The sequence below is a fragment of the Gopherus evgoodei genome, chromosome 9, assembly GCF_007399415.2.
Source record: "Gopherus evgoodei ecotype Sinaloan lineage chromosome 9, rGopEvg1_v1.p, whole genome shotgun sequence".
NCBI lineage: Eukaryota > Metazoa > Chordata > Testudines > Testudinidae > Gopherus > Gopherus evgoodei.
The window spans coordinates 50,210,296-50,235,508 of record NC_044330.1 but is presented as its reverse complement, the minus strand read 5'-3'; the positions used below and the strand labels follow the sequence as shown (position 1 = coordinate 50,235,508).

The 25,213-nt window shown below is 41.0% G+C and overlaps 1 protein-coding gene across 4 annotated transcripts in view; it reads right to left on the bottom strand.

The window, feature by feature from the left end:
• The window catches only part of STAG1 (stromal antigen 1), a 348,090-nt gene that overhangs the window by 60,172 nt on the left and 262,705 nt on the right, over window positions 1–25,213 (bottom strand). For all 4 annotated transcript variants that reach the window (XM_030574674.1, XM_030574672.1, XM_030574676.1 and 1 more), the window contains 3 exons: window positions 21,803–21,890; window positions 20,011–20,091; window positions 6,934–7,026 (listed from right to left, as the gene is read on the bottom strand). In XM_030574674.1, coding sequence (XP_030430534.1) covers window positions 6,934–7,026; window positions 20,011–20,091; window positions 21,803–21,890 — 262 coding nt within the window. The remainder of the gene's footprint in view (window positions 1–6,933; window positions 7,027–20,010; window positions 20,092–21,802; window positions 21,891–25,213) is intronic.

Here is a 25,213-nt window from a genome sequence, read left to right as displayed (position 1 = left end):
AGAACCCCCCCGTACCTTAGGGGGCCCTGATCAAGCTGTGCATTAGGATTGATAACTGGCTAACGGAACAAGGGCATGTAAAAAAGTGCAGCCCCTGACCCTCATCGGATTGGACCTCTCTATCATATGCAACTGAGTAATCTAACGGAGCCCAAGGTAATGCAGGTCGATCAAGTACCGGTGCTGGGCTCTAGGATTCTGTTTGCACTGCGAGGAATCCAAGCATTTTGCAGCATGGTGCTCAGCCAAGAACCACAACCCCTCCAGGCTGGGAAATGCCAGAAACCAATTCAAGTAGGGGTGGGGTGGGGCTGGGTCAGTGTTTCACTCCACTTCACAGTAAGCCACTCTGCTGCCACTTTGCTGGAATCATGAGAATCCCTAACCAGAACATCACTTGTCTTCCTTGCCCCTCTGGCATTCCGTGATGCCTGACCTCTGATTGGAGGCATTTGTTGACTCATGCACATCTAGTAACTGTGTCAACCAAGAAATTGTTAAAAATAATCTAAATCCTACCTCCCACAAAAACTCTACTCAGTTTGTTGAGACCAGTGAAGGGTCACCCCTCTCTTTAGGGCCCATCATGTATGAGACAGTGCACAGAGATTACCACCAGCAGCAGCCACCAGGAAATCATATAGTTCAGGATGGTCCATACATTGCATTTACCAGTTGTTGTTGGTGCCCCAAGGCTCATTGCCCGTGACTCCCTAATTTTCTAGCAATCAAGGACAGTGCTCTTCTGTTCCCTGCAGTGCCAATGAGAATGCTGCCTGAGCCCCTGTCCTCAGTTGATCACACTCTATGGTACGCTCCAATCCCCAAGACTCCCAGAGACACAAACAGTGGGCCTAACCACACCTAAGAGTCTTGTCAAATAGCTGGAGTTCCCCAAGGTGTTCAACACACAGAAGATGGACACCCTACCACTGCACCACAGTTACAACTGCCTTATCGAACTCCAAAGAGAACCTCCACTCCCCATTTACACTCTCTCTGAGCCAGACCTACAGGCCTTTCCAGAATTACCTAGAGGAAAACCTATGGAAGGAATTTATTCATCACTTCATCTTCCTAGCTGGCACGGTCCATCTATATAGGCAACATTCTCATCTTCTCTTAAAAATCAAGAGCTCCATGACTATCATGTACATATTCTAGATTGGCTTTGCTACAGAATCAACTCTATGCCAAGCCAGTGAAGTGTGAATTTGACAAGGAGACGGTGTAGTGTACACAAGGCCTTAGACTCCCTGCCTTGTTCCTGATCCTGACGCCGGTTCCAATTTTTTGCTTGGCTTGGCTTCTTGACCCTGAGTTCAACTTACCCTTCGGCTTGGTGTCCTGATTGTGACCCTGGTTCTGACCCTTTGCTTGGCTCCTCAACCCTGATTCCAGCTTCACCCTCAGCCAGTACCTGACTCCTGGATCTACGCACATCACTACTCAGAACTGCCATCGCAATGACCAGATAAGGTCCTGCTCCACCCACTAGGCAGGCTGCCCATGCTCCAGCAGCTTACAGTTAGGAAGTCTACTTTGTATAAGTGCCGTGTTGTGCCTGTGAACATTCAGCACCTGAGCATCTATAAGGGAGTGCAGCTTTTCAATCACCTCTGTTCCTTTCTCCTCAATCTCAGAGTCTAAGAATAAATAGAGAACCTAAGGAAGAAGGGAATATTGGGGGTAGTTTGAATAAACAGAGATGTTCCTAGAACAGCAGCACTTACAGGTTAGTAATCTTTTTTTCTCTGGAAATCTCTGTATGGTGCCATTCAAGGCAATCTGGAAGACATACTTCCCAGGGGAAAGTGGGTTGAAGAGTTCTCAGCTGAAAACAACGTGAATCCGGTGGCACCTTAAAGACTAACAGATTTATTTGGGAATAAGCTTTCATGGGTAAACCCCCCCACTCCTTCAGATGTATGAAGTGAAAATTAGAGATACATGTATAAATATACTAGTACATGAAGGGAGTCACTCTACATGTGGAGAACCAGTGTTGACAAGGCCTTGCTTCAAAGACAGACTTCAAAGAGAAACTACAGAGCTACAATTCATTTGCAAACTTAACACCATTAATTTGGGCTTGAATAGGGACTGGGAGTGGCAATTTTCCCTCCCTTGGTATTGAAACCGCCTCATCAATTATTGGGAGTGGACCACACCCACACTGACTGAATTGGCCTTGTCAACATCCTCTGGCAGCTTTTTATTTTTTTCTCCATTGCTGGCTTTTTTTTTCCCCTCTGCCCCCCCTGGATCCCGATATTTCATCTTTGTCATCTGGTCAACCCAGCGGGGACTCTGAAAAGGGCTTTGAGGTAATCTAAGAGAACCAGCTGAACATGAACTCTCAGTGCAATGCAGTGGGCAAAATAGGTAACACAGTCTTTGGAAATAATAATAGGGGACTATCCAGTGGGAGTGGAGAGGTGGCATTATCACTGTATATGGAACTGGGGAGATTACAACTAGAATATTATGTAACTGTGTTTGGTTCTGATGCCACACTTTTAAAAAGGAAGTTGAAAATACTGGAGAAGATTCAGAGACAAGCGACAAGAATGATTTGAGGCTTGGAAAATGTGCCTTGAAATGAGAAATTAAAGGATCTCAATCTATTTAATTTACCAAAGAGACGATCAGGGGTGACTTAATAAGAGTATAAGTTCCTACATAGGGAAAATACCTGATCATAGATGGCTCTTCAAAGTAGAAAACAATTATATAAAAAAATCCAGCCTGGACTTCAAAGATTACAAATTTCAAACTAGAAATAAGACACACATTTTAGCAGTGAGGGTAATCAATCACTGAAACAGCTTAACAAGGGATGTATTGAATTCCCCATCATCTAGAGTTTTATCAAGACTGGATATATTTCTATAAGGCATGGTCTTATTCAATCACAAGTTGTTGGGTTAAATGCAGGAACAAAATGTGTGAAAACTATGGCTGTGTTATGAAACAGGTCAGACTAGATGACAGTCAAGGTCTGGCCTTAACATCTCTGACTCTAAGGGAAATCCAGCCATTAATGCCTGAAGCTCGCTCACTCTTCTTGTGCAGCTGATAGTCACAGTGAAGTGTTTTCAGAGGTGGGTATTAAAAGGTGTACTCCTTAGGGGTTTGAAAGTATACTCCCACAGCTTTGTGAGGACTAGTTTCAGGTCCACTAGAGAGTGGCATTTAAGTTGATCCTTCATGAATCTAGAGACAGTAGATAACTTGAATCTGTCCCGAGGAATATGACAGGCCAAGATGTCTGATAGATGGAACATGACTGAAGAGACCAAAACTGAGAACATGTGGGCCAAGACATAGTCAAAGAGCTGAGGGACTGGTGCTGAGTCACACTAAATGCTATCAGCTCTATGTTTGTGCATACAATTTCGTGGTGATACATTTCCTTTTCTGTAATAGTATACTCCAGGGGTCTCAAACTCAAATGACCACGAGGGCCACATGAGGACTAGTACATTGGCCCGAGGGCAGCATTACCGACACCTCCCCCCGCTGCCCTCGCCCCCACTCCACCCCTTCCATGAGGCCCTGCCTCTTCCCACCCCTTCCCCAATATCCCCACCCCATCCCTGCCCCCAGGGGGTGCAGGAGGGGTGTGGGGTGTGGCAGGGGCTCAGGGCAGGGAGTTGGGGTGTGGGGTGCAGGAGGGGTGAGGGGTGTGGCAGGGGAGCTACTGAGCCCCTGGAACCAGCATTGACACCTCAGACTCCGCCTGCAGCTTAAGCACAGCCTCTGCCAGAATTCCACTGAATGTGTGAGCCTGCTGGGTTACAGTTTAAGTCTCTTCGGAGCCATGTAGTAGATGTAGCCCAAAACAAACACATATTTTGCACAGACATTTAACACATCATTGTGTTTTATTTACTCACCTGAGAAATACAAAGACCCCCACAAAAATAATAAATTCTACATGCAGTTCCCTCTCTCTAGCTCACCCTTCCTTTGGGGGACCATCTGAGTTCAGGTTGCCAGCCCTTCTGCCCCCTTACCTCATCCAGCTCTTGCAGCAGCATCCCTCATCTTAAGCTCATAAAAATAACCAGAGAGCCAGTAGAGCAGCTTCTGCCCTTTATAACCTTGCAGTCTCCTCTGTCAGGTGACTCCATTTAGCTTCAACAAGTGACCCCAGACTCTTACCAGTTGACTTCATTGCTAGGTGATGGTCCCCTGATAAACCAGTTCTCTTGGGTGGGAGCCAGTCTTTTGTCTAGAGTTCAGTATGTCTCCACTTAAGTCAATATACCTCCTTGGTTAACCTTTTGGAATTCCAGGCCAACATGGAGGCAACAGTACCACAAAAAGATAAAGAACCCCATATCCAAAATGGATTTTGTAGCTTGGTAAACATACATATAGCGGATTCATAATCTCACACACAATTCATAAATTGTGCCGTCTTATTCCCCAAATCACCACAGTATGGTTTGGATTTAGTAGATGGGGGACCAAGGATGATGCATTATTCAGGAGAGCATTCAACTAGCAACAAAAGAGAAGAGTATTAAGGGGGAAGCAAAATGCAAATACAAAATCACATAACTCAGACTTGAGGTATCATGAATGTAAAGGATCAAGGTGCCAAGGGATAAAGAAAAAAATTCTCTGTCTACATATCTATGCTAGAAGCCTGGAAAATAAACAATAGGAATTAGAAATACTCATTTTTTAAAAATAAATTTGACACAAATAGTATTATGGAAATCTGGTGGGATAAGTCACATGACTGGAATGTTACAATCACTGGATACACCTTATTGGGAAAAATAGAGCATGCAGGAGGGGAGGGCAATATCACTGTACATCAAAGATACTAATAAGTAGCTTTTGAGTAATTCACAGTTCTGATCTGCAGGACCTTGAATGCTTCTGGCTCAGACTTCCAAATGATAAAGCACAAAATCAGCTAAACATCCATTTTAGACACCAAATCAGACTAGACAACAGGATGAACAGCTCTTTAAATATCTATTTTTACTGTGTAGAAAGAAAAACTGAATTATCATGGAGGCTTCCAATCTGGGGGACATATGGTGGAGGATTTATGCTACCACTGGTGATATGTCCTTGGAGCTTCTAAAAATGAGTGCTTTAGAAGGCCCAATTTTCCAAAGTTGGAAACAATTAAGAACAAAACTGACTGGGAGGAGAAATTTAGACAAAACAATGTGAATTATAATTTGGAGTTGTTTAAGAAAACTTTATCAGATACACCAATTTGACAAATCACAAAATAAGACTTTTTTGATTTAAAATGAGAGGAAAAACCCACCCTAGATAAGAAGGGAAATGAATGCACTAATAAAATTCTATCAATCAAACAAATGGAAAAGGGGGAAGTTGATAGCAATGACTATAAATTAGCAGTTATGAAATGCAAACAATTTGATTAGGGAAGCTAAAGATATCAGTGAAAAACTCCATGGCCACTAGGGTTAAGGACAATACAAAGAAATTTTTAAAAGATATCAGGAACAAAATCAGGAACTCTTAGCAATGGTATAGCTCTATTACTAGATAAAGATGGTAAAATTGTCAATGCTGACGCAGAAAATGGAGAAGTGTTCAATAAATATTTCTGATCTGAATTTGAAAAGAAGCTGGATGACATATTCACATCCTACAGTGATAATGAAACATGTTTTATGTAACTAGGCAGAATGTTAAACAGCAGCTACTAAAGTTAAACATTTTAAATCTGCAGAATGGGATAGTTGTACCCAAAAGTTTAAGACGACTTGGCTAAGGAAATCTCAGAGCCGTTGATGTTTAACAAATCCTGGAACACTGGGAAAGTTTCAGAGAAATGGAGAAAAGAAAATGTGCTAATATTTAAAAAGGGTAAATGGGATAATCTAAGTAATGATAGGATGATACTGATTTTGGGCAAGTTCCTGGAAAGCCTTCAGGAAAACCTTAAAGTATAACGACAAAATTAATGCAAACCAACATAGTTTTATAGAACTTAGATCTTGTCAAGCAAACTTTATATTGTCTTTTGATGAGATTTCACAAAGTATTGCTAAAGCCTTATACATATGGACCAATTCTGAGAGGAGACCCTTCCAATATCTAATACATAGTAATGGGCAATTACACTTTATGAAAATCTGCTGCCTACCCATACTATCATAATGTATGTGCACATGCATGCACACAGAATTTCAACCAACCTGGCAAACAGGAAAGGAAGCAGTAAGCCCTGATTCTCAAGGAAGTGAACATTATGAGAACCAGAAAATTCCCCAAGTATGATTTTTGAGTTAGGAGCTAACTGGAAGAGACACTGACTGGATATATCAATTTTGAAGAAAAACTGAGTTTTCCTTAAGAAGAAACGGCTGTTTGCAAATAGAAAGACTGTTGCAAAACAACATCTGAGATCACTGATTCAGTGTCCTCCAGGGTATTCCTATACCATAGAGGCAATAAAAGAACTGCTATGGGAGACACTGGTTCTCCTGTTGGGGAAGCATGCCTTACTAAAGCCAATGGCTTCCAACTCTAGAAGTATCAGAGTTCTCCATTTTCAGATTGGCACAGACACAGAAGTGAAGAACTGTCACAGCATGTACCAGTGGGATATTGCATTCTGTTGCATTACTGGGGCAGCATAATGTGAAACAGTGTTAAATATATACACCATTAAAACACTACATGCTAAATTAATCCTTGATTTAAAATCATAGTTTATGGTGCAGGATGAATTTGGCTCTAGATGCATTATGCTGTGCTCAGAAAGAGTCTGTATGAATATATTTCTATGGACAGTTTGTTCCGTTTATTAAAAGGAATAGCGCAGAAGATTTTTTCAAACAAGATTGATCTAATAAAAGCCTCTTTTTGACTCTTGCTATGCTTAAATGATCAAACTTTTGTAAAGAACATGTGACTGCATTTCTTTACCTGTTCTTTGACTGGAGTGTTGACATTCGATAGGCACTGCTGGCAGACAGCCAGAAAGGATTTCACAGTTTTCCTCAATATCAACAAGTCCTCCTGAATAAACATTAAAAAGGGATAACATTCTTTAAATATTAGAGCACAAAAACATAAGATCATGAGAATGGTCACACTGCGTCAGACCAATAGCCCATCTAGCCTGGTATTCTGTCTTCTGATAGTGGCTGGTGCCAGATACTTCAGAGGGAATGAGTGGAACAAGGCAATTAGTGAGTGACCCATTCCCTGTCATCAACTCCCAGCTTCTGGCAATGACAGGTTTAGGGACATCCTGCTACCTATTAATTATATTGGGTGACTCGTGTCCTTGTGTTACGTGAAGGAGTAAATAACATTTCCTTATTCACTTTCTCCACACCAGTCATGATTTTATAGCCCTTTATCATACCCACCTCAGTCATCTCCTTTCTAAGATGAACAGTCCCAGTCTTGTTAATGTCTCCTCATATGGAAGCTGTTCCACACCCCTAATCATTTTTTTGTCCTTCTCTATACTTATTTCAATTCTAACATAATTTTTTTTGCGATAGGTTGACCAGAACTGCATACAGTATCCCAGGTTTGGGTGTCCCAGGGATTTATATAGTTGCATTATGGTATTTTTCTGTCTTATTAACTATCCCTTTCCTAGTGTTTGCTAACATTCTGTTAGCTTTTTTGACTGCTGCAGCCCATTGAGTGGATATTTTCAGAGTAGTATCTTGAGAAATAACAGCCAGTTTAGATCCCATTGTTTTGTATGTATTGTTGGGATTTTGTTTTCCAGTAGGCATTATTTTGCATTTATCAACATCAAATTTCATCACCCATTTTCTTGCCAAGTAACCCAATTTTGTGAGATCCTTTTGTAATCCTTTGCAGTCAGCTTTGGACTTAAATATCTTGAGTAATTTTGTATTGTCTGCAAACTTTGCCACCTCACTCTTTACCCCCTTTTCCAGGTCATTTATGAATATGTTGAACAGCACTGATCCCAGTACTGATCCTTGGGGGACTCTGTTATGGATCATTCTTCACTGTGAAAACTTACCATTTATTCCTATTTTTGTTTCCTATCTTTTAATCAGTTACTGATCCTATGGCAGTTTACTTTGCTTCCCTCTTATCCTACGGCAGTTTACTTTGCTTAAGAGCTTTTGGTGTGGGACCTTGTCAAAGGTTTTCTGAAAGTCCCATATACTAAATCAACTAGATCACCCTTGTCCATGTGCCTGTTGCACCCTCAAGGAATTCTAATAGATTGGTGAGGCATGATTTCACTTCTTTACTATAATGTCAACCCATCTGCCTGGTACTGAAGTTAGGCTTACTGGCTTATAATTGCCAGGAATCCCTCTGTAGCCTTTTTAAAAAAATTGGTGCTACATTAGCTATTGTGGCAGACCCAGATCGGTTGAGGGTCACAGCAAACCTCTGAGGCAAGCCATAACTGCCTAGAAGTGCAGGACCTCCCAAGGCAAAGCCAGAGCTATGTTACACTATCCTAGTATAGAGGCTGATTTAAGCAATAGGTTACATAACACAGTTAGCAGTTCTGCAATTTCATATCTTAGTTCCTTCAGAACTCTTGAGTCAATACTCTCTGGTCCTGGTGACTAATTACAGTTTATCAATCTGTTCCCAAACCTCCTCTACTGACATCTCAGTCTGGGAGAATTCTTCAGATTTGTCACCTAAAAAGAATAGTTTGGGTGTGGGAAACGCCATCACATCCTTTGTAATGAAGACCAATGGAAAGAATTCATGTAGCTTCTCCACAATGGCCTTACCTTCCTTGAGTGCTACTTTAGCACCTCGGTTCTCTAGAGGTCCTATTGACTGTTTGTCAGGCTTCCTGCCTCTGATTACTTGAAAAAACTTTCTGCATTAGTTTTTGGGTCTTTTGGTAGCTGCCCTTCAAATTCCTTTTTAGACTGCCTAATTATATTTTCACATTTGACTTGCCAGAATTTATACTCCTTTCAATTTTCCTCACTGGCATTTGACCTCCAATTCTTAAAGGATGTCTTTTTATCTCTAACCACCTCTTGTCCTCCTGTTTAGTGATGGTGGAATTTTTCTGGTCCTCTTACTGTTTTTTTATTTGCAATATACATTTAATTTGAACCTCTACTGTGGTGTTTTTAAATAGTTTCCATGCAGCTTCCAGGCATTTCACTCCTTTGAGTGTTCCTTTTAATTTCCATTTAAACTAGCTTCCCAATTTTTGTGTAGTTCCTGTTTTTGAAGCTAAATGCTATTATGGTGGTTTTCTTTGGTATTCCCCCCTATTTATTAATAATCTATTAAACCCAGATTCCCAATCTATTAATAATAGATTGCCAGGACAAGCAAAATAAAAGAGGTGACAAATAATTTCACACATATTCAAGCCTACAGCTCTTCAAGCAAAAAGGGAGAGGCAATGAAAAGAAAAACAAGGAGCTCTCTGGAGAAGCACTGTCTGTGTTGCACCTAGCACAATTGGTAATTTGTAAAGGGGTCTAGGTACCACTCTGATAGTAAACAATAGTAAGAATATACTATCATCACACCCAAGATATTTTTAAAATGCAGATACTAGTTACAACTGCTTGAATTTTAAATTTGGATTTGAATTTTAAAAGTTTTCAAACAAAAATTTAAGACAACAAAGTAAACTTACATGGTATTTATCTAGAACTTGGTTCCAGGATAATTCAACATGAAAAGAAAACTGTTAAACATCAATAAACATGCATCAAGTCCAACAACATCACAAGGTCCTAATAATCTGCAGAGAGGGGAGCTAGAAAGGCAAGCTTGCTTTGTAGAAAAACCTGCTGATGTACTGGCCCGAGAACAGGAAGTAATAACTTGGGGAACAGAGGGAGAGAGGTTTGACGGACTGGAGAAGGGAGGATTCACTGGGAATAAATAGTGCATTGGGAAGTGTGTGGGTGACAGGAAAAATGGTTACCTACCTTTCCATAACTGTTGGTCTTCGAGATGTGTGTTGCACATGTCCATTCCATTGTAGGTGTGTGCATACCTCATGCACAGTTGTCACAGGGTTTTCACTCAGCAGTACCTGTCAGGGCAGCATGTGCGCCCCTGCCTTGTGTCAATGCATGTAGTTATACAAGGTCCCATTGCCCTCAACCCTCCTCAGTTCCTTCCTCCTGGAGAGACTCCAATGGAGAGGGGAAAGAGGGTGGATGATGGAATGGACATGTGCAACACTCCCAGAACAACAGTATTTATGGAAAGTCAGGTAACTGTTTTTAATTCTTCAAAAGTGATGCACATGTCCATTCCACTTTAGGTGACAGTCTGAGATGGAGGTGGGTTCGGTGTCTACTTTAACAGGGATTGTAGGACCACCAGTCCATATCTGGCATCATCTCTAGACTGAGGAGTGATGGCACAGCGGGAAGTAAATGTGTGGATCGAAGACCAGGTTGCCACCTTACAAATGTACAGGATGGGCATCTGAGCCAGAAAGCCTGCAGAAGCTGCCTGTGATTTAGTTGAACAAGCCACCACTTTTGATGGAGATTCTGTACCCGCCAAATGATAGCATAGATTAATACAGCCAGTAATCCAGAAGGAGATTCTTTGAGTAGACACTGAGTGGCCCTTTATTCTGTCTGAAATTGCCATGAATAACTACAAGGCTGATCTGAATGGTTTAGTCTGATCCAGATAAAAGTCCAAAGTCCTTCTAAGATCAAGAGAATGCAGTTTCTCTTCACATCTACTTGAATGATGCTTTGGAACAAAGGTTGGGAAGTTAATTTCTTGATTAATGTGAAAACCAGAAACCCACGTAGTCAGGAACTTAAGGTGAGGCCAAAGGAAGACTTTAGCATTGAAGAAAACTGTGTACGGAGGTTCTGACACTCAGCTCTCCTATTCTCCTGGCCAAGGTAATTGAGACCAAGAAAGCCACTTTCGTAGATAGATGTAATAGGGAACAAGTCGCCATCAACTTTGTTAGAATGAAATTCAAACTCCACTGTGGAACAAGCCTGTGAACTTGTGGGTATAATCGGTCTAAACCCTTTAGAAATCTAACAGACAAGAGTTAGAAAAGACTGATTTGTTATTCACTAGAGAGTGGAAAGCTGAGATAGCTACTAAGTGAATTCTGATGGAACTACTGAAAAGCCCCAGTTGTTTCAGGAATAGGACATAATCTAGGATATGAGGAATCCAAGCTTGTGCTGGGTGGATGTCTCTTTGTATAGACTGAATGGAGAATCTCTTCCATTTTGCAAGTAAGCAGACCTGTAGACTGGGATAGAGAAGGTAGCTGTTGTCCTGCTGTAGCTGTTGTCCCATCTCTCTAGGGAGCAGCATAGGGGTTTTGACCAATATTGCTTGCAGAGATTAAAATCAATGTTGGTGAAGCCATGCTGGGGCTATTAGTATGATGTGAGCTCCATCTTGTTTGATCTTGGACAAGACCTTTGTGACCTACATTCTTGTTCCGAAATGTATGTTCTCGTATGTAAATGCATTAAAATGCCTGTTATCTGATTGTATTCAGTTTCTCAAGTGATCCACATTACTCTGTATCAGTGACCTGACCTCATCATTATTTACTACCAATCTTTGTATCATCTGCAGTCTTTAAATGACTCTCTTTTCTTCCAGGTCATTGATAAAAATATTAAATAGTATGTGGCTGAGAACAGATCCTTGTGGATGATGGTGGTTCTCCATTTACAATTACTTTTGAGATCTAAGAGTTAAGGACTTTTTAATCCTTTGAATACAGACCTCAGTGAGTTTGTATAATCTTACAGAAGCCATAATACATTATATCAGTATGATTATGCCAAACATGCAATCTTGTCAACAACAGTATCAGGTTCGTCTGTTTTCCATTAAATCATATTTATTGGTATTAATTTTGTCTCTGACCTTTAACTGTTTATTGGTACAGTACTGTATCAGCCATTCCATGATTTTGTCTGTGATTAATATCAGGCTAACCAGTCATTTGTTACTCGGGTCATCCTGTTTACCCTTTTTAAATATTGACATAATTTTGACTGTTTTCTAGCCCTAGCTTACATAAAATACTTATGAGTTCAGTACAGAGACTGAAGATAATTAACATTTGTCTACTTTTTCCTGACTTTTCAAATTGAAAAAGAAAAGAGAAAAAAGATTTCCGCCCTTTCCTTTTTTGGCTGCAAAATGCAATAGAATAAATAATGTCTAGGATTTAGTTTTGTTCTTTTTTCTGTTTTTTGTTTTGTTTTTTTTCCTCCCCACTCTAACATTTTCCTCAACTTTGGAAAGTTACAGAGCAACAAAAGGAAAACTTTGTAATATTTCTGAAGTTGGAGAAGTTTTGAAAAGTTACAGAGTAGCAAAAGGAAACATGAAAACTTTAAAAATGGAAAAGTGAAGGAAACCTCTGGACTTCAATCTATTGCACTCAGTGGCAAAAACTGGAAAAAAAAAAGACAAAGAAAAAGGGGGAGAAACAGGAGGAGGTCAGTGTGAACTAAAATCTTTAATACATGGCAGCTGGGTCCACACAGACAGTTATAGTATGGTAGGCTAGTCTGAGGTAGATTTAAATGACTGCTTGCTAAGAACTGTTTGCACAGACGAGCCCTAATACAGTCTAGATGCAGACTTACCAAGTGGATACTAAATGCTAAAGAATCACCTCAGAAATGAGTTTCAATAAACAATTGAGAATGCTTCACAAATACAAATGAAATGCTTTGATCTTCACCTTGAGATGCTCTCAGGTATTCACTAGTCTGGTCCAGTCACCAAGAGGACACTTCATTGGGCAAGATGAACAGCAATTGTGTGTTATGAACATATTAAACATCTCTCTTAAATGGCTCTCTTAATGTCCTTGCACATTCATTGAATAAGACAGGTGACAGCACGGAACTCTGTGGTAGTTCACATGTGGGCCCTCGGTGCAGAAGAGCAATTGCCCATACTACTCTCTAGGATCTTCATGTGAGAAAAATCATAAAGCAACCCAAGGACAGTCTAACCCATTTCTGCCAAGCTCCATAGGCATGTTAAAAATCCACAGCGCTGAAGGCAGCTGATAGATCGAATATCAGCCTGGGCACAAAATCTTTATCCAACATTAGGTTAGGATCATTGATCAGCACAATAAATACAGTCTCTGTGCTGTACCCAGACAGGAATCCTGACTGACAAGGTAAAGATACTTATAGTTGTATGATCCCAACCTTTTTCATATTTGTAACCAAAAATGGAAATTTAAATTTGGGTTAATGCTTAGCAAGATTCCCAATGTGAAAAGATAACTTTTTGAGCAGAGGCCAAGAGTGAGTCCTTTAAAGCAGTGGTTCTCAACCAGGGGTACATGTAGCTGGGGGGGATATGCAGAGATTGTCCAGGGATACATCTACTAATCTAGATATTTGCCTGGTTTTACAACAGGCTACATAAAAAGCACTAGCAAAGTCAGTACAAACTAAAATTTCATACAATGACTTGTTTTACTGCTCTGTATACTACACACTGGAATGTAAGTATCATATTTATATTCCAATCAATTTATTTTATAATTATATGGTAAAAAGGAGAAAGTAAGCAGTCTTTCAGTAACAGTGTGCTGTGACACTTTTTTGTATTTTTATGTCTGATTTTGTAAGGAAGTAGTTTTTAAGTGAGGTGAAACTTGGGAGTATGCAAGATAAATCAGGCTCCTGAAAGGGTTGCAGTTATTGGGAAAGGTTGAGAACCACTCCTTTAAAGCAACTGGCACCCTGCATTCCTTAAAAGACACATCAACAACCCTATCAACAAAAAGGAGAAGGATGCAGCACACAAGATGTGGCATAATGTTCTACTAATATGTCCAGAACCTCGCGAGTGACAGTGGTCAAAACCCAAGCAGGGAAAATCTATCTAGGTACCTATATACTCCTCTTCACCGTAGTGAATGAAGACCTCCCAATTAAATAAAAACTACAACTACCAAACATTCTTCTCTCTTTCCCTTCCTGTAAAAAGTAGCTTGAAAACTAGAATACGACTTCTGCCTCATCCTTTGTCTCCTCCATATATGTGTGAGGATTACAGGAAGACATATTGTGGTAACACAGGTAAATAGGTTTTGCATTTAGTTTTGAAAGCTGTGAGGCTAGTGACCATTTTTCTCTCTCTGACAGTGAATTACAAAATTTGAGTCCCGCTCTCAAGAAAGTTTTGTCTTCTGTTGGTCATAATTCTGGTGGAATGTGGTTGTTGTAGGAAGTCATGGTCAAGGAAGAAGAGATGATCTCTTAGATTTGGGACAATCTGATGGATCATTCTGAAAACCATAACAGAAATTGAATTTGGCTCTGTAAGTGATGGGGAGCCAACACGGAGGGCAAAGCAGAGGCAATCTGTTTATAGCTATTTGTGTTACTCAACAAATAGGCTGCTGCATTTTGTATCAGTTTAAGCTTATTTTGTCAGTTTGGCTTCATTCCCACTATAAGGAGTTGCAGTAGTCAAACCTGGAAGGTCACAAATGCATGCACTACTATGACCAGATTTGTAACTGAGAGGATGGAATTGGATTACCCATCAGAAGTGAATAATCTCTAACACACACAACCCATAGCAAAAAGAACATGGATCAAATGGCTCCCAAAATGAAGGAAAGGCAGACATATGGCAGACTGGATTTATGCTCAGTCAGCATACCAAATCTTGGGCTTGCTACACAAACTAATGGATTAAAAACTGGCTGACTGATAGGTCTCAAAATGTAACTGTAAATGGTGAATTGTCATCGAGTAGGTCTGCTTCCAGCGGGGTCCTGCAGAGATTGGTTCTTGGCCCTATACCATTTAACATTTTTTATCAATTACTTGGAAGCAAACACAAAATCATCACTGATAAAGATTGTAGATGACAAAAACTAGGGAAGTGGTAAATAATGAAATGAACAGGTCACAGATACAGAGCAATCTGGATCATTTGGTAAACTGGGCACAAGCAAACAACATTTGTTTTAATACAGCTAAATATAAACCTAGAACAAATAATATAGGCCATACTTACAGCATGTGGCATTCTATCCTGGGAAGCAGTGACTCTGAAAAAGATTTGGGGGTTGTGGTGGACAATCAGCTGAACATGAGCTCCCAGTGTGATGCTGTGGCCAAAAGAGCTAATGAAAACCTGGGATGCATAAATGGGGGAATTTCAAGTAGGAGTAGAGAGGTTATTTTACTGGTTATTTGATACTGGTGTAACTATTGCTGGAATACTGAATCCAATTCTGGTTCTCCCTGCCCTGGCATCCTGCTTCCTACCTCAGCCCCCTTCTTGGGCTTTTCCCTGTTGGAGGGGTCCTGTCTGAGTCCCCATGCCAGCTTGTTCAACAGGTAGTGCAGCCTGGGTTCCCACGGTACCCTACTGAATTTGGGATTCTGTCTGGGTCCCCGGTGTACATTGGTGAGCTCAGGACTCTGTTAGGGTCTCTACAGTACCCCACTGAGTTTGGGATTCTGTTTGGGTCCCTACGGTATCCTGATGAACCCAGGATTCCGTCTGGGTCCCCTCAGTACTCTGGTGAGTGTGGGACTCTGGGTCCCCACTGTACTCTCCTGCTCCCAAGCTTCATCTGGTTCCTCACTTTACTCTCCTGTGTCTGGGTTTCAGTCTGGGTCCCTGCTGTATCCTGCTGCACCTGAGGTCTGTCTGTGTCCCCACTGTACCCTGCTGAATTTCCCCTCTCTCAACCTGGGCCAATTCTTGTGCAGGGCCAAGCATTGTTTCCTCTGCCCCTTGGCTCCCATCTGCACCCAGACCAACACTTGTTCTAACCTGACAAGTTGGCTGATGATTTTCTCCCGTGAGGTACTTACCTTGTCCAATTCCTGATGGCACTTGCTAAGCTGGTCCCTCAGATCTTGGGGAAAATTGTGTTCTCCCTTTCAGTCCCTCTTTGCCCTCCTTACTCTACCTCCTAGCCACCCTACTTCCTTTCCTAGATGGTCCTGGACCGTCCTGGTACCAGGCTGCTGTACTAGCCCTTTTTGCAAGAGGGCTGAGAAACGCACCCAGTCTCTCTCCCAGAATTTTGGGCCAAGGTGCCCTTTACCACCCAAACAGTCAATCTCTCTGATCCCATGCCTTCAGTTCAACTTCTGCAGTGGGGTGGACTTGGGTCTCACTATGGATACAGGAGACATTCACTGGGAGTTGTCTGTCCAGGATATTTAACTTCAACTGATCTTCCAGAACCAGAATGCACCCAAAACAAGTCTCTTAACTACAATTCCTCCCACCCTAACTGCTACTATCCACCGTGTGCCCATCTCAACTCTCAGAGTGGACCCCACAGCTTGGTCTCACTGTAGTAAAAGTTTAGGTAGTGACAGTTCATAACTGGGCAAATTTTTTTTTTTTTTTTAAATATGCCCAGCCTGGCTGCAAGGGAAGCAAACCCCAGAGCCTCTTGGTCCCTTCCCACTAGTATTTCCAGTAACCTGCAGGGCTCCCCAGGACCTTTGTAGGTGCTATGCACCTCCTGAGTTTAGGATACATGGGGTATATTTCCCACTTGAGGGCTTCCCCTGGGTTACTCCCTGGTGAACTTCCTTCAGTTTACTACCTTGTCCTGGTCGCTTGTTTCCTTCAGCCTCAGAGAAGGCTTCAGCTCACTCTACCGCTTCCTCCACTGAGGCCAGCCAGAAGCACTTTACCCAGCTTTGGGCCCCTCTGGGCAGAACCTTCAGGAACTGTTCAAGGACCACCTGATCGAGAACTTCCTCCCTTGACCTGGTCTCTGGGCAGAGACACCACGTCAAGAGGCTGCAGATGTGCCCCTCACAGGAATGGTTCCACCAGGAACCTGGGCTGATAAGCCTCTGGAGTCAGCCCTAACCAGCCCAGGATAGCTGCCTTCACCACTGGGTAGGAGTTTGCCTGCTCATTATTTATTACCCAGTAAGTCACCTGCACCTCACCATTCAGAAACTGTGCTATGTGAGCTGCCCAAATAGACTCCTCCCAGTTCGTTGCCTTTGCCACCCACTCGAAAGTCTGGAGGAAGGTCTCCAGGTCATCTTGTGCTCAAAACTTTGCAAGGCCCAGATCCCAGTCCCATCACCATTTGCATTACCAGGTGTGGTGCAGCCCAACCGCTTCTGTATCCGCTCCTGTTGTTTGGAGTGGACTTCTTGCCACCTCTGTTGTGTAGTGAACTGGTCTTCTGCTGTTTCTGCTGATTTTTCCATCATCTGCATCAGCAAAATCTGGGTCTGGTGTTCTTGCTGTTTCTGCATAGCGGCTATCTTCTGCTGTTCCCCTGCCACTAACAGGCTGATCACCAACTCCATCTTTCCACTTAGTGTAGGGGTGGACTAAGACCCCACTTCTGGTATCACCTGTCACTAGGATGACTGCTGATTCACCTTTGCTCCAAACATGGGCTGCCATGCCCAGTCTCAGTTAAAGGGGTTTATTCTTTTACAATAAAAGGTTAAACAACTAACCAACCAGAATGCAGTCTTAAGTCAGTATCTGGCTCCCAGTCTTCAGGGCAATCCCGCCCAGTGCCCGGCATCTTCTTAGCCTCAGTCAGCTCTGCTCCCCGCTTAGAGGAGCAGCTGCAAGGTTGCTTCCCTAAACCCTCCCTTGCTCCAGGGACTCACCACAGGAGTTAGTTCCACTCCCGTGTGGCCTTTACGGCCCAGAACTCAGCCTGTCACAGTCCTTCCCTCTCGGCTGCCTACTAGCAGCCCTTCATAGACCCAGGTGTAGCTCAGCTCTCTTTAATTAACTGGATTAAGCTCACTTGCTCTACTCCAGGGGAGCAGTGCTCAGTCTATCCACTGAGACCAGCTACTCTGTGACAGGAATAAATATGTAATAATGAGCTCTTCACTCTAGCAGAGAAAGGTCTAATACAATCCAATGGCTGGAAGTTGAAGCTAGACACATTCAGACTTGAAATAAGGCATGATTTTTTAATGACAAAGGTAATTAACCACTGGAACAATTTACCAAGGGTGAATTCTCCATCACTGACAATTTTTAGATCAAGTTTGGATCTTTTTCTAAAAGATCTGTGCTAGGAATTAATTTGTGAAAGGTCTATTGTCTGTGTTATACATGAGGTAAGACCAGATGATCAATAATGGTCTCTTCTGGCCTTAGAAGCTATTAAAAGCACATATGAGCAACAGATGCTGCACCTCACTTCTCTCTGAGGTGCTTCTGTTGTTGGCCAGGCTGAGGTTTTTGGAAAAGTGAGCAGAAGTTGCCAGATGAAGGATATTGTCTCTGGCACTGGAATAAAGACAACATAATGTTCCTTTTCATTTGTTCAGGGAGAGCAAGCCTCAGACACATTCCAGTAAACTTTATGCTATTCTGGGGACAAAGCCAAGCCATTCAAATAGTAACAGCTCCACAGCTGTATTACTTATTAGTATGATGTCACTCAAAATTCTGTCCAATTACTTTAAAATGATTCAGCACATCAGTGCACATATAGGAAAGGAAAGTTCAAGAGTTAGAACAGAAAATTTAGAAACTATAAAACTAAAAAAGGTAAATTAGGGGCTTCCAATGGTACTTTTTCTAATTCAAGACTGTCTAGCTGCATCAATGTAATCTGGATTAACCTATTAAAAGAATTAGTGAAGAAGTCTGAATAAGGATACATATACAAGAATGTCTTCACAACATTTGCATTCCTGCTTGCTCAGAGCATGAGTCATTTCCTATAAAACTCATTATAAAACAAAGTATGCATTTGCCTCATTTAGACTCAGCATTTTATACACTGTTACCGGGGATGCCTTAACCTACTTGTGCTTTTCTATCTTTCAAAGAGAGATGGGGAAGTGAGCTCTTTTTTGTTTTTATGCAGTTATATATATACACATTATAACGTAAGTCAAATTACAACAATTTAAAATCATTTGTAGGATTTTTTTAATGCGGCCTACTGGATAATTATGCATCCTAGAATGCAGTCGTCTCTTACCTCCTGTGTCAGAATCATATTAAATACATGCTTATTGATTGACAAATGGTACTAAAAATCATTTTTAAAATGAGCTACAACTTCCCTTTGTTTTACAAAGAGGCTGATTCTTAGAAGGTGGAAGAGCTTTTCGTGTCACAGTTTTATAGCACAGTTACACTGACATAGCAGACATTGCTTCACATTTTGGCCCCAATTCCAGAAACACTTAAACATATGCTTAAGTCCTGTCCTGAATAGAAATGCTTTTCTGAATCAGGCTCTTTATTAATATGACTAAGGAACAAACTGGAAGAGTTTCATTTGACATGGTAAGGCTGTATCTGTTACATAAAGAAATCACTGCAATGCAAGTCAGGAGCACAAGAGGTCTTTTGGGAGGTGATGTGTCTATAGAAATGAGGTGTTGGGCAGTCCACGGCTTTGCGTATGCAAAGTGTTTGCTGCTGCCCATGGTTTTATGATAATTAGATTTAGTTTTGTACCATTGTTTTAAATCAGTAACATTAATAATATGAAGAGACCTTTCTGCTTTAATAATGCTGATAGTTATTGCTTAGTGCTTCATTAGTAACATCCACTACTAGCAAACTTACATTTGCCCTTGGCAACATTAAAAATATAGTTATTCATTAAAAATTAAATACCGTGTAGGTCTTCAGTTATCTGTGATGCTACAAATCAACATTATTTCCCAAACTGCAATCCATTCTAATTGGATAAGCTGTACCACCAACACTTAATCTCTGGCACAGGCATCTGCGCCCTTAGAGAAGTGTATTAGACATCTTTAGAAATGAAAAATCAATCAGGATCAACTTCCAGTACAGAGCAGAGCGGCAGATCCTCCATTGCCCTGTACTCTGTCTCATCAAAGTGGATATTAAATGTTAGTAAATTAGAATGGTAACGATTTACACCCATTTTGCACTGGTGTAAAAATGACTGCACATAATACAGGGAATGGGGAATCAGGCCCAATATACCTAGTGACCTAAGCAAGGTTAAACTTCTTCAGTAACAGCTGTATATATAGGAATTTTTATACTTACTTTGGAGGGGGACCCTTCTGTGATTTTCACCAGCTGCCAGAGAATAGAGTAATGAGAACACTGTAGTGCCTGAACAACTATCTGTAATAGAGGGAACACAAAGAATGCCAATATACCGGAAGACATCAAGTATGAGTCTTAAACTAAAATTTAGCTAAAGTTTATGAAGAATTTTGGAAAAGAAGAGAATAGCTCGTGTAGCACGTCTCATTTTCAAAGATATGATTTTACCCCTTAGCCATCTTAGTATAAGTAAAGATCGTTTACCTCATTTGGTGGGGGGAAAAATGTAGGTAATGTGAAGGAAAACTGTAACAGTCTTTGTCTGTCAAAGCAGAGTAAAGAAAGGCATAGGCAAGTCTGAACATGACAAAAGTATGACCCAGCATCTGGCTATCTCCATGTAAAAGCATGTGTTTTAATCCACTGAATTCTTAAACTGTCAGCATGATAGCATGGTAACATGATGCAAATCAAAGAGAACGCATGTCTCATGGAGATGGCAGGGATAATATTAGTGCTACAAACAGAGATATTAGTGGGAGGTGTTACCTGAAATTCAGTAAGAAATGTAAAGAACAACTGTGACTTCCTCTCAAAATCTTGTTCAGATCAGTAATGCTTCCCACAATCAATAGAAATGAACACAGTCTAGGGGCAGAGAAGCTGCACTGGAAGAGCGCTTAACTTTTTATTTCTCTATGCTGGAGGTTTTTTGTCAGGTATGTTATATCTGTGGCAGCCCTAAGTGCTTCACAATTAAGTTTTATGTGAGGATAAACTGCATTTCATAAAAGCAAGAACACTAGGTGGGAACCAACTAAGACAGCGAATGGGAGATGCGGACCAGAGGAGTGCATGCTAAACCCAGCCCTTTCCCCAAAGACAGGCTTCTTAGTCTGTAGAGAAGCAACCAGCTCTGCTTGCGATTCTGAAGCCAGGAAACTTCTTTAGATTTAGGCACCTTAAGCCATTTTAGCAAGAAGCTACTGGAGGAGGAGGTGCCAACCTTATAACTTTTAGCCCAGTCATTAAGAGTACTGGCCTGGGATGTAGGAGGTCCAGTGTCGATTCTCCTCTCCACCAGAGGGGGAGAAAGGATCTGAACAGGATTCTCCTGTCCCTCAGAAGACTACTTTAACCACTGAGCTATGGGAAACTCTGAGGTGGGGCTCCTTCCATCTCTTCTGTTCAAGCTATACCACTGTGTACAAATGATGAGTGACTGGAGCAGGAGGAATGGATGCTGGGTCTCCTATATGGGTGCCCGAACCACTGGACTACAAAGTTATTCTTGCTCTCTGGCCCAGTGATTGCTTCACTGTGAACAAATACTTAAATAGTCATTGAACCAGCATTACAGTGTAATCATAATTCTAATCTTATCAAGCATGTATGTAGCACGTTCCATAGCAGAGGAGGAAACCAACGCACAGGAAGATTAAGGAGCAGATTTTTAAAGGTATTTAGGTATAGCAATGCTTAAATACATTTAAAGACCTGGGCCTAAGTGACTTAAAGTTACACAGTGAGTCAGCTGCAGAGCCAAGAACATAACTCAAGTCTCCTGACTCCTGGCCGTGCACCTCACTAATACTGACCTTTCATAGAAAATCCCAGGAATTTCATTAAAATTAATTTCACTGAGAGACCAAAAAGCATGGTTTAAACTGTGGTATCAGGAAATTAAAGGCTAGGGCATCAACTTATTGTGCTTCTCTATGATTATTCTACTAAAACTCATACAGCTTAACTCCCCAAAATGATATAATGTATATATTGCTAATTTTACCTGTTCTGGCATAGCTCCATGTTCAATTCCAGTCCTCAGTAATCGGTAGCAGTTACTAAACAGATCCCATTTCGTGAGATCATGAGCACTAAAACAAGAGGCAATAAAAATACATTAGTTTAGTTTCATGAGAAGATAACTGTCTTTATGACTCAATCAATAGTTTAGTATTTGTTTGCAACATTGAGACAAAAGAGCAGTTTGAAAGACTTGTATAAATGAGTTCACACTAAATTAAAATTTGAAGTTGTGCTTTTTCATAAACTAGAAATATTTTACCATAAGAGATTTTTACTAATGCAGAATTAAAATCAATGCAAATAATACAGTTTTATATATATAGAGGTAGCTGAACTGTGGCTAAACTACCATGTCTCAAACTTGCCTCTAAATCAGCTTACTTCTGTGATTCTAAATACTGCTGGAACTTCAGCAGACATTTCTCTGGCACTTTGGCACATACCAAAAAGGGAAATCAAATAAAATATTTTAAATGAAAAATAATTTTTAGGCAAAGTAAATGTAAGGTATTTTTCTCTCGTTAGTTGCAATAAAATATTTAATTTTAAAATAGTAAACATTCTAAAACATCTAATGTAAGACAGAAGGGATCTAGTTACAGGAGACCGGAGGTGAAGAATACTGAGAAAAGCTCATAAGACCCATCACTTCACCTCAAGTTGTAAGGCTCTGATCCTGCAAAGAGAACCATATGGGTGGATGCCTGACCTACATAGAACTTCACTGATTTCAATGACTTAGGCCTTGTCTAAACTATCACAATAAGTCAACCTAAATTACAGTACTCCAGCTATGTGAATGTTAACTGGAGTCGACATAGATTAGGTTGACCTACTGTGGTGTCTACACCACGCTCTGTCGAAAGGAGACACTCCCTCATCGACTAACCTTACTCTTCTCGTTCTGGTGCAGTACTGAAGTCGATCGGAGAGCACACTGTATTTTCATTAGACCCGCCAAATCAACCCTTGCTGCATCAATCACAGCAGCATAGATCACCCGTAAGTATAGACATGGCCTTAATGTAAAGCTACACTCTTATTGCTGAAGAACTGATTGTTATACGCAGTTATAAAAACTAATCCTTTTGTACTGAAAAGTGAGGAAATATTGGGGCAGTCTCTGCTATTGGTTTGTACCTGCTCATATTGTCATTTAAGTAAAAGCTCTTGAATAGCAGAACTGTAGAAGACCCTAAAGACAGACAGACAAACCAACCCTCATAAAAGTTGAATTTCAGATAGGCTTGGCTCCATGATAATAAGATGTGTATTATGTAAATTCTAGGCCCCTAGGTCACTGCCTCTGAATAATCTTGTTGAATACACTGACCCTGATTCAACAAAGCACAAAGACTTGTCTATACACAAAAGTTGTATCATTTGAATAATACCAACAGAGTTAAAGCGGTACACAATCTCCTAGTGTAGCTGCAGTCATGCTGAAACAGTTTATTTTTCCTGGGAAGGAGAAAAAAAAATTCTGTCTTATTTGTGAATTTTTATTCTAGGACCCTCAATGACAGACAGACAGTCTTCACATGGGTGTTCTCTGTTTCCATGGCAACTGAAGACAGATCAGATCCTTGCTTTATGCCTGGGCTTAGGTCTGCCCCTCAGGAAAAATTCTCCAAAATGATAACCTCCAAAGCTGGCAAAGTACTAACTATACAGAAGTTTAAAAGTGCAATTCAACTCAAACTATTTGCAGAAGAGTTTTGACATGAAATTTTGGGATTTCTTGGAGGAACACCCTCTTCTCTTCCAAACTAGTTAACAAGTGAACAACAGCCAAAAGAATACTTGGTCATAATGCAATACACTGAGGGAGGGTCAGACTGTCTGACATGGAGGGTACTAGAATGAAAATTAATTGATAAGACAGAATTTTCCCTCTTAGTTCCCTCCATGTCAGACAGTCTTTACAGTGGGATGCAGAAAGCAGTAAATCAACCCCAGGGAGGGAAGATTCAGTTTATGTATGTAAAACTGAAAAGACAATTCAGGGCTACTGGGGCACTCTGTCCTGTGACACCCTTCTACTACCAAATGCTGCATTAGCAGCAAGAGAATGGCAACAGAAAGTAAGGATTTAAGGCCATGTATAAGCTTTACAGGCTCTCCTCAAAAGTTTGCAATGACACAGAAATTGGGGGTATGGTAAATAATGAAGGGGACAGATCACCAATTCATAGAGATCTGCATCGCTTGGTAAAATGGGCACAAGCAAACAATGTGTGTTTCAATAAATAAATCCAGGGTTGTGAGTTCAATCCTTGAGGGGGCCATTTAGGGAAGTGGGGATTGGTCCTGCTTTGAGCAGGGGGTTGGACTACATGATCTCCTGAGGTCCCTTCCAACCCTAATAATCTGTGATTCTGTGAAAGCTAACCATAAATGTATACATCTAGGGAGAAAGAATGTAAGGCATACTTGTAGAATAGGGGACACTATTCTGGGAAGCAGTGACTCTGAAAAAGATTTGGGGGTCATGATGGATAATCAGCTGAACAGGGGCTCCCAGTATGATGCTGTGTCCAAAAGAACAAATGCAATCCTGGGATGCACAAATAGGAGAATCTCAGTAGGAGTAAAGAGGTAATTTTACCTCTATACTTGACAGTGGTATGATCACTGCTGGAATGCTGTGTCCAATTTCAATACCCCCAATTCAAGAAGGATGTTGATAAACTAAAGCGAATTCAGAGAAGAACCACAAGAATGTTTAAAGGATTAAAAACATGTATTCTAGTGAAATATAGCTCAATCTATTTAGTTTAAAAAAAGAGAAGGTTAAGGGGTGACTTTCTCATAGTATATCACTATCTACCTGGGGAACAAAATTTAATAATGGGCTCTTCAGTCTAGCAGAGTCAGCTATAACATGATTCAATGGCTGAAAGTTGAAGCTAGACACATTCAGACTGGAAATAAGACAATGTTTAACAGTGAGGGTAATTAACCATTGGAACAACTTACCAAGAGTCATGGTGAAGTCTCTATTACTGACAATGTTTAAATCGAGATTGGATGTTTTTTAAAAAGATATGCTGTAGGAATTATTTTGGGGGAATTTCTCTGGCCCTGCTATACAGGAGGTCAGACAAGGTGATTACTACAGTCCCTTCTGGCCTTGGAATCTATAAAAGATGAGTATCTCTCTTTGCCCACAAGACCACTGCTCTTTTCATACTGGTAATGGCTGTTGTACTGGAGGCTTTGAATGCCTCTGCTATATGCACCTTTATTTCACTGTAGGTTCTGTTCACACCCAACTTATGCATTTCCACTTCCTTAGAATGCATAGATTCAGCCAGTGCAGTAACAATATAATTTCCTATTATATGAGGAAAATTGAGATGACCTTGGAGATGGATGCATGGTTAGTTCA